Source organism: Pteropus vampyrus, unplaced genomic scaffold (genome assembly GCF_000151845.1).
Source record: "Pteropus vampyrus isolate Shadow unplaced genomic scaffold, Pvam_2.0 Scaffold59, whole genome shotgun sequence".
NCBI classification, from domain to species: Eukaryota; Metazoa; Chordata; class Mammalia; order Chiroptera; family Pteropodidae; genus Pteropus; species Pteropus vampyrus.
This window is the reverse complement of record NW_011888840.1, coordinates 3,200,278-3,210,343: the sequence shown is the minus strand read 5'-3', so window position 1 is coordinate 3,210,343 and position 10,066 is coordinate 3,200,278. Positions and strand designations below refer to the sequence as shown.

Below are 10,066 nucleotides of genomic sequence, written 5' to 3'. Positions count from 1 at the left end.
CGCACCCCGCCCGCCGTCCTGGTGCTGCTGTGGGCGGGGGCTGCTGGCGCTCGCGTTCCCTGGCGGCTCCTTCGGCAGCCCCCGGGGGCTGGGCACCCACCCCAAGAAGGAGCCCATGGAGGCGCTGAACACGGCGCAGGGCGCGCGCGACTTCATTTACAGCCTGCACTCCACCGAGAGGAGCTGCCTGCTCAAGGAGCTGCACCGCTTCGAGTCCATTGCCATCGCCCAAGGTGAGGGGCGTGGGTGGGGGGCGAGCCCGTGGGCCCGGCGCCCTCCCCTGCCCCGCCTGTCCCAGGAACCCCCGCCGCCGCTCCACCCACCCGCCCCCCTCGCCCGCCGGGCCCCACGCCTGGGACGTCCGAGGGGGGCAACTTTCCGCTTCCTGAGTGTCCCCGGGGCAGGTAGGACAGGCGCCGATGGTGCCAGACTAGCCAGGTCCAACGCTCGGCCGGTTCCTCCCCAGGCTCAGGAGCCTGAGCTTCAGCCCAAATTGCCAGCCGATACTGTTGATTTTGTTTTGATTTGCTTCGTGCCAACCTTCCCCAGCCCTCCTGTCCCTCTGAGCCCTTGCTGCTTTCTTGTGACGGTGCTGCCGTGCAGGTGGCATGCCGTGCCTCCTCCAAAAGTGCTACAAACCCGAGAGGCAGGAAGAAACTTTCTGGAATGGTTGTGAAGCGAAGATGTATGCATGTCCAAAAGAAGGGATGTTGCTTCAGAAGGCAGAGATGCTCTCAGCTGTTTGTTTGCACACACATCTAGTTGTATTAATTTGAGCAGCCGAAGGAAGCATTTTTAGAGAATGGAAAGAATAGATCAAACCAGCAACTGCAGATAACGTACTTGCAAGCCCATGTAGGTTCGGTGCTGTGCTACTTAAACTTTATAGTTTTTGTTGTTTCCCCAGAGGTTGAAAGAATGAAGTAAATAAGAAGGTATTTTTCTGGGAATCTGTGGTTCCACAAGGAAAAGCAGACTTATGCTCAAAGTAAATGGAAACGGAGAAAGCAAAGCTATTTTTAAGCTAACATGTTAAAATGGGATATTTTTAAAACCAGTGCAGAATGCTGGTAGGTCAGAATTTGAGTACAGCTGAAAAAGCTAAAATTTCAGAAAATCGAAAGGATGAAAGGAACAAAAGATGAAATCATTCAGTGTTAAAATATTTTTGTCATTTAAATATGATAACAGGCAAAATACATTGCTACTATTTTATATTACATTCTGATGTGATTGAAAGATGTTTACTGCCTCCCGCCCCAAGTTGATAGGTACGTAAACATTCCATAGATTACTTACCTTTAGAGCACATCGATTTGGAATATGGCACTTGATTTGCTAGGGACACTCGAAGGTGTTTCTTTGGCCTATGTACAGGAATGGAGGAAAGACTTATCTGCCTCACGTAAGCTTGACCTATCTATAGTACTTCTGAAACTTTGTGTGAGTTGTGCCTTTTCACTGCTTTTTTCCCTCGGTTCGGGGAATTGTGGACCAATTTATAGTATTGGATGATTCAAAACATTGCGTACACACAATGCCTTTACAGGAAACTGTAATATCTCAATCAATTCACTTATTAAATGTGTAATCATGTTATATAAAGTCATAACTGAATACTAGCATATTTGTAAGCTATGTGTATACGCAGTGGGCGGTTTTAAAATATTCAGTTCTGAAAATGAACTTCTTGAAAAACGATATAGATACTCATGTGCCGAAGCATTCATTTTAGTAATCTTTCTCCATGGACAAGACTATTTGAACCCACATTTGACCTTTTCTAAGTAATTTCTTGGTAATTCTTCATTAGCATTTTTTACAAGATTGGAGGCCCCTTTAATATGATTTTATGACAGTTCTTTAAAAGCATGTCCTGCAATACAACTGGATAAATTTTGCCTCATAAGTTATTGTTTTAGCACATGTCAGCAATATTGCAGTAGGGATGCTATAGTTTCCAATGAAGATATTTAAAATTTAACATGGTTTTAAGTTTTCTGGAAAGGACTTGTAAACTTCAGTCAATGGAAATCAGTTAGCATCAATTATACTTAATAAGTATGTAAGCTATATGAAAGAGAAGTTAGTAATTTGTCTTTGTTCAAGATAAACAGCCAAGGATATAGGAAACATTGTGGTGGTCAAATGCTTATTTCCTATTTATATGTTAAAGAACTTCGAGGTATAAATCAACTATTTTTACCAGTGTTGATGTCTAAATTATTGTCTTTTGAGTCGAATGATGCTTATTGATACTACTGCTTTATAGTTACTATGAAGATAACTGGAATCATCACTAATAAATGATCTTATTCATTAATCATTAAAGGTAAAGAGGATTTTATTATGTTTTGAATGCATACAGCTCATTCGTTGCTAGAATCAACTTTTCCCAGATGAAAAATTCCTGTTTTTCTTTTATTGTTGCTTTTTGAGTGTTTTTAAATACCCAACTCATATACTAAATGTGTGTATACTTGGTGTACTTTATAATGAAATAAATTCTGTTAAAAGTGCTTTTTCTTATAAGAAATCTTATGTGTTCTTGGAAAGGATGCTTGTATGATTTAATGAAGTGTTTTGGGTTTGGTGTGGAAACATTACAGGAAAAAAAAATCATCTATGCTTTGATAGGACAGGAATCTACTACTGAAATTTGGAACTTTTGCCCTTATCGTTCTTATGTGTTTATCAGTAGGCATGTGATAGAGTCTGACAAGATAAAGCTTTAGAATCAATTTATATTAGATAAGGCAGACTTTGTGGGATGTCTTATCATAGCTGCATAAGATATTGTGATTTTTAAATTACAAATTGATTTCCTCCCCAATTTTAAAAAAAGTTGATGTTGCATTATCAACTTACCTGCTCAACCTGGTCTCTTTCCAGAAGCAGTCCATATTCTCTTGGTAATACATTATTGGTTTGTTGTTTTTACACATAGGACTGGCAAGCTGACATTATTACAGTTGCTTTTCAATTTTAGCTAAGATTTTTAAAATAAATTTATTTCCCAATTCTTGCAATGACTATTTCTACTTATAATCATTTTTATAACCTTTTAAAATACAGTCATCTCTTGATATTTGCAGGGGAGGGGAGGGTGGATTGGTTCTAGGACCCCTGCAGATGCAAGGAAATCCTCAGATACTCGTCCCCTGTATAAAATGGTACAATATTGGCATATAACCTACACACATCCTCCTGTATAGTTTAAATTGTCTCTGTTATTTATAATACCTAATACAATGTAAATGATATATAAATAGTTACAATACGTATTGTTTAGGGAATGACAAGAAAAAAATGTCTGTATATGCTTGTTAAGATGCAGATGTCTAACTACATAGCACTTGCCATCAACAACATAACATTTTTTTCTAATGTTTTTGATCTGGTCCAATCTCTGGATGTGGAACCTGTGGATACGGAGGGATGACTGAATGGCAGTTTGGTTTTAGATGGATGACCAATGGCATGGCTCATTGTATTAGTTATACATTGCTGTATAACAAATTACCCCAAAACATAGTGGCTTGAAACAAACATGTAGTCTCACAGTTTCTGAGGATCAGGAATCCTGGAGCAGCTTAGTGAGTTATAAAAGCCACAGTCTTTTATAACTCAGTCTTAGAAGAGATAGTCCATCTCTTTTGCCGTATTACATCCTGTTCTGACTCAGGGTCTCTCATGAAGTTATAGTCAAGCTTTCAACTCGGGCCGCATCATCTAAAATCTTGACTGGAGCTGGAGGATCCATTATCAGGGAGACTCACGTACATGGCTATTGGCTGGAAGTCTCGATTCCTTGCCATAAAGGCCTCTTCACAGGGCTGCCTAAGTGTTCTCGAGCATGGCAGCTGGCTTCCTCCAGAGCAAATGATGGAGACAGACAGAATCTAAGCTAGAAGCCACAGTCTTTTATAACTCAGTCTTAGAAGAGATAGTCCATCTCTTTTGCCCTAGTACATTGTGGGAAGGTACTAATACAGGGTGTAAAACCAGGAGGTGGAAATCATTGGGGGCCATCTTAGAGGCAACCTTCCCCACTTACTTAAGGTGTTGTAATTAATGTTCATTGTAAAATTACATAGAGATAAGAGCTGGCTTTTGGGGAGGCAAAATAAAAGATTTGATTTGAAAAAAGGAACTTCTTAGGGAATATTTTTGTTAACATATGGCAATTTTAACATATAGCAAATAAGAGATGTGTTGAGGTGGACAGAGCAGTTGTTTTCTTTTTTTTCTTTTTAATCAGTGTTAGATCTTAATCAGCTTGCATTACACTGTTACCACATACTGTGTCTCAGTATGTGATAATTGTGTATATTTTAAATTTGTTTTTTTCCATTACCACATACCGCTTCTCAGTATGTGGTAATTGTGTATATTTACCATTTATTTACATTCATATAAATACACCATATAACTTTAAACTCTAACCTTGTAGTTTCTCATAGTTCATGATTATTTATGTAAGGTAGGATGAGGAGATTCATTTTGAGAACTTACCCTATAGCATAAGGGGCCTTTGGCAAATTGAAAGGTTATAAGATAAAAAGCCGATACTAAAGTGGATACCTAGAATGCTTAGAAACAAATAAGATTTTTCATGGAGGTCTGATCCACTAGAAATCTCGGACTCTTAACAAGAGCATTCCCATTTTTCTCAGCCTGTTGATCAGGATCATGTGAGAAAGTAGCAACCACGTCAAGCTATTAACCTCTGGAATCAATTGGGTTTTTATGCAAAGAGAAAAAGAAAGGGCAAGAAAAACATTTCATACTCCAAATTAAGATATGTGAATAAAGATATTTCAGAGTCTTGGTTGAAATAGTAAAAGAGGAATAAAGAATGTGTAGCCCTAAGAAAAGAAAAGCCGGAATGAGGTTATGAAGTATGAGTTGAGTCAGCAGGAGGGAGGGATCTCTAATAAGCTGAGAGTGTCTATATCTTGGGCCTAGGTAAATTAAATGAAGCATTGCCACAATCTATTATTTTACCAATATGGGAAGACCCTAATTATATCAATATATTCCAACAAGCTTGAGTCTGAATACTTTAGAGTTACTGGGCATATTGGAGTGGCCTTATTACTAGGGATTACTGCTAGTAGAGAACAGATAAGGTTTTTTGTTGTAGTTGTTGTTTTCATTATAAGTTGGATATATACTACTTAACCGTCTTCAGTCGTCACTCACATATAACTTGATGTCCAGAGTTACGTAAGATTTATAACAACCACCATTCTATTATATCTCATGATTTTGTGGATCAGGAATATAGGCAGGGTTCAGCTGGATGATTCATCTGTTTTATGTGGCATCTTTGTAAACTTAAGGTCACTCCATAAACTGCAGCTGGCAGATGGGCTGGTCACAGGGTCCAAGATGGCTTCACATCTGGCACATTGGTGGAGATGACTGGAAGGCTGGGTTCAGCTGGTACGGTTGAACTGAGTAGCTGCCTGTGACCTCACCAGAATAACACTCTCAGAATTATTGCAGTAGTTAGATGACAGGCCAAGACTCCCAGAGAAAATGTTCCAAGTGGGTTAGATAGAAGCTTTAAGACTTTGTATTATATTTCTATTGTCGCTATGACAGATTACCACACATTTAGTGGCTTAAAACAACACAGATATATTCTCTTAGTGTTCTGGAGGTCTGAAGTCCAAAATAAGAGCTAAGGGGCTAAAATAAACGTGTCAGCAAAGTGCTATCCTGCTGGAGGCTCCACAGTAGACTCTTTTCCTTGTCTCTTGCAGCTTTTGACATTCCTTAGTTCCTGGCTGCATCACGCTAATCTCTACTTTGGTTGTCACATCATCTTCACCTTCATTGACCTTTTTTTACTTCCCCTTTGCGAGGACCCTTGTGATTATATTTAGGATCTACCTGGATAATCTCACTTTCTCAAAACTCTTAATTTAATCACACCCACAAAATCTACTTTGCCACATGAGGTAACATATTCACAGGTTGGAAGATCAGGATGTGGACACAATTGGGGGCCATTACTCAACCTACTACATACTTGTTATGACCTACCTTTGGAAGTCCCAGAAGTCATTTCTGCTGCATGCTATTGGTTAAGCAAGTCACTAGGGGCAGTCTAGATTCAAGGGATGGGAAATTAGGAGGAGGTATCCATGTAAGTGACCATGCATAATAGTTGTAGTTTGTTCCTTTCTGTCAGTCCACTTAAAAAAATTAATCATTTCTGTTGGAAATCTTGTATTACATCTTTCTCTGTTAATGCAACCCATTAACATATTAGGTTTTTGTTTAAGACTTTTGAACATTAATTATTCTAGTAGAGTGATTCCTTTTATATATTGAGATATATAGGACTCCTTCCTCTATATTAGGATTTCTCAACATTGGCACTATTAACATTTTGAGCTGGATAATTCTTTGTTGTGGGGATCCTCCAGGAGGATCCTTGGCACCATCCTTGTCCTCTACCCCTTAGATGACAGTACCCTCCTACCCTCCTCACCCCCAGTCATGTCAACTAAAAGTGTTTCCAGATGCTGCCAACTGTTCCATGGAGAATACTTGGGGAGGAGAGGAGGAAGGTAGCAAAATTGCCCTGGTTGAGAGCCATTGCTTTATAAAAAAAATGCTATAGGCTGTTTCTTTTTCCTTCCTCTGCATTATCTCTCCTCTTCCATCATGCATTGATACTTGCTATTATCAATATATTCTCTTTACTTCTAGCTCCTTGCCTTATTTTACATTTATTTGTCTCTCGATAAGGACAGAAAAGTAACTCCTTACCTCCTTATCCAACTCCTTACCGTTCTATCAAATAAAAGAGCTTTGTGATAACTTTTTTTTGATTGTGATGTCTCTTCTAACTTCTTAACTAAATTTGAAATCTTAGACACTTAGAAAATATGGCTTCAAATAAGTTAAAGTGTTACAGTTTAATTAATTTGCTGTTGTCCATCTCAATAGTCACTTATTGCTTACTTTTAAAATTTTTTTTATTTTTATTATGGTGACATTGGTTAATAAATCCAGTAAGTTTCAAGCGTACAATTCAACAGTAAGTCATATATATATTGCATTGTGTGTTCACTGCCCACAGTTAGATTTCTTTCTGTCACCACATATTTAACCCCTTTTATCCCATCTATCTTCCCCCTCCCCTCCACCTCTGGTAACCACTCGTCTGTTGTCCATGTCGATGAGTCTCTTTTTGTTTGTCATGTTTGTTTGTTGCTTTTAGGTTTATATCCCACATATAAGTGATATCATGTAGTTTTTAACTTTTTTTGCCTGGCTTATTTCACTTAGCATAATTATTTCAAGGTCCGTCCATGTTGTCGCAAATGGCAGTATTTCACCTCTTCTTATGGCTGGGTAATATTCCATTGTTTATATTTACCACAGCTTCTTTATCCAATCATCCTATTGTAGGACACTTTGGTTGCTTCCATGTCCTGGCCACTGTGAATCATGCTGCTGTGAACATCGGTGTGCAAATATCTTTTCAGATACAAGTTTTCAAGTGTTTGGGATAAATATCCAATAGAGGGATTGCTGGATCATATGATAGATCAAGTCTTAGTTTTTTGAGGAAACTCCATACTGTTTTCCATAGTGTCTGTACCAATTTACAATCCCACCAGCAGTGTCTGAGGGTTTCTTTTTCTCTGCATCCTCTCCAACTCTAGTTATTACTTGTCCTGTTGATTATAGCTATTCTAACGGGTGTGAGATGGTATCTCATTGTGGTTTTGATTTATGTTTCCTTAATAGCTAGCGATGTTGAGCATCTTTTCATATATTTGTTGGCCATTTGTGTGTCTTCTTGGGAGAAGTATCTATTCAGGTCCTCTGCACATTTTTTAGTTGGATTGTTTGGTTTTTTTTTTGTTATTGAGTTGTATGAGTTCTTTGTATATTTTGGATATTATGCCCTTATCGGAGGAGTTGCTTGCAAATATATTTTCCCGTTCAGATGGTTGTTTTTTTACCTTGTCGACAGTTCCTTTTGCTGTGCAGAAGCTTTTTAGTTTGATATATTGCTTTTTACAGCAATCGTAACAATCAAATTTTTTGTAAACATTTCATGGATAGGAAAATTGAAATAATATAAAGTCTGCAATTTATAGGGTCATCCAGGAGGTCAGGTGGAACTAAAGATAATGGATAATCTTGACTGTTGGGGATAACCTGTATTGAACCATTATTAGTTGAGATTGTTTCAGTTTTCCTAAAAATATTGATGAATTTTTGTATCTACACTCTTGTCCAGTTTTCATTGGCATGTCAGTGTAATAAAGTCAACTAGAACAAATAAAAATTAAATCTGAGTGCAGATTTTATCAGCATTTTTCTCGTCAGCTGAAATAATTAGTATGTAGATTTATAGGGCTCTAGCCTTGTTTCTGACTCATAGATTTATGTCTGCTTTAGGTTAAATGAAAACAACCACATAAAAACACGTAGTTATATGTTAAAATATAATAACCTCACACTATCTGGTAAATGAGAAATCTTCAAGAGTTTCTCATGTCTAGAATCTAGACAAAGGACTTTGCTGGTAACAAGATGTCATTCCCCTTAAACTCTGAAACATTTACTTTGATGGCTTTTGTTGGAAGCATATTTGAACATACTGTATTTTTCTTTGTCTTAGTAAAAGTATAATGAGCACAGTTTAGCTTCTACTAGATGTCAGAGTCCTTTTTTACTGTATTTTAATGCAGTATTTTCTTTGAGGCTACTTCTATTTGTAGACATACTAGTAATCACACAACATGCCTCTAGAACACTGTACCATTTCAGTTGGCATGCTTTTAGACTCTGTCCTAGTGGTAGTGAAATGTGCTGGGTTTATAGTGTCTCTCTCCCTCCCCTCCAGTGCACTCAGATTATTCTGCTGTATTCTCATTCATCCCTTGTTGTTGTGGTAAACTCTTTTCTGCTGAGTAAGGAGTTCTGCTTCTTGGCATCTCTGTTCTTTCTAACGTCAGCTCTTTGTCACTCATCTATGTGGTTTTTATTGTTTCTTTTTCTTTCATTTTCATTTTTTTTTATCCCACTATGCTTCTTAATAAAATTTAATCCTGATAGACATTTCAAGGTCATAGACCACTACTCTCCTTAGTCTTTCCAGCTAGCTAGTTGCATCTTTCACATTGTTATTGGTCTTTGACTCTTCAGATCTCACATTGAAGATCTTGTGATTATTTTTGCTAACATATGAATGATGGCTGTTTAAAGGATCATTGTTTTAAGCACCTAAAAGTAATTAACTGAAGTATTACTATTTTGGGATCTTAAAGTTTCAGAGAAATTTATATTAGAATGATTTTCTTATATGGTTTAGTTTAGATTTTCTGTTTTCTCTCTGCGTTTTAGGGTAGATTATTTAGTACACTATATTATTAAAAACATTTGTACTTTTAAAAACAGCCTGGTTTTATTATAACAACTTCTGAATATATACTGTACAAATATTGTACAAATGTTTCTTATGTTTTATAGAAGATATTCTACAGCTACCACTATTGCTGCTGCTAGCACCATTTTCCTTACAACTACTTAGCAATTATTAAGTATTTGCTGTGTGTCAAACATACTGAACTACGTGAGTTTTTGTTTATTTCTCCTGGAGAGAGACAGGATGATCTATATTCTGTAGATAAAGAAACTGAGGCAAAGAGGAGCTTGCCCAAGATCCTACAACCTGTGTGGTAGAGTAGAGTTTTTAACTTAGGTTTGTTTGACTTTAAAACCTTTGTTTTTATTATTACACCTTTTATTATACCTTTCTGTATACTTATACTTGGGATTTTTAACACATGCTGGGAAAAAGGTTACACCTCAGATGCTGAATAAAAGTCACACATCTTAGTCTACCTTCTGTATGTTTGCAAAACATACGACATTCAACACAAAAGCAAATAACGACATTGTTACTTTGAAAATAAGGGAAATCAAAGTAAAATCATTGTGCACTAAAAGTTTATAAATTATGTGAGACTTTCGGAAAAGTCAGAAAACTAGTATTTGAGACTCCAATTTTTCTCTAGATTTTTGAATG

At 37.4% G+C, this 10,066-nt stretch overlaps 1 protein-coding gene across 1 annotated transcript in view; it reads left to right on the top strand.

Moving 5' to 3' along the window:
• Positions 1-6: 6 nt before the first annotated feature.
• TMEM65 (transmembrane protein 65) overlaps positions 7-10,066 on the top strand; it is a 48,195-nt gene continuing 38,135 nt past the window's right edge. The window contains exon 1 of the mRNA XM_011360788.2: positions 7-233. Coding sequence (XP_011359090.1) covers positions 116-233 — 118 coding nt within the window. The 5' untranslated portion in view covers positions 7-115. The remainder of the gene's footprint in view (positions 234-10,066) is intronic.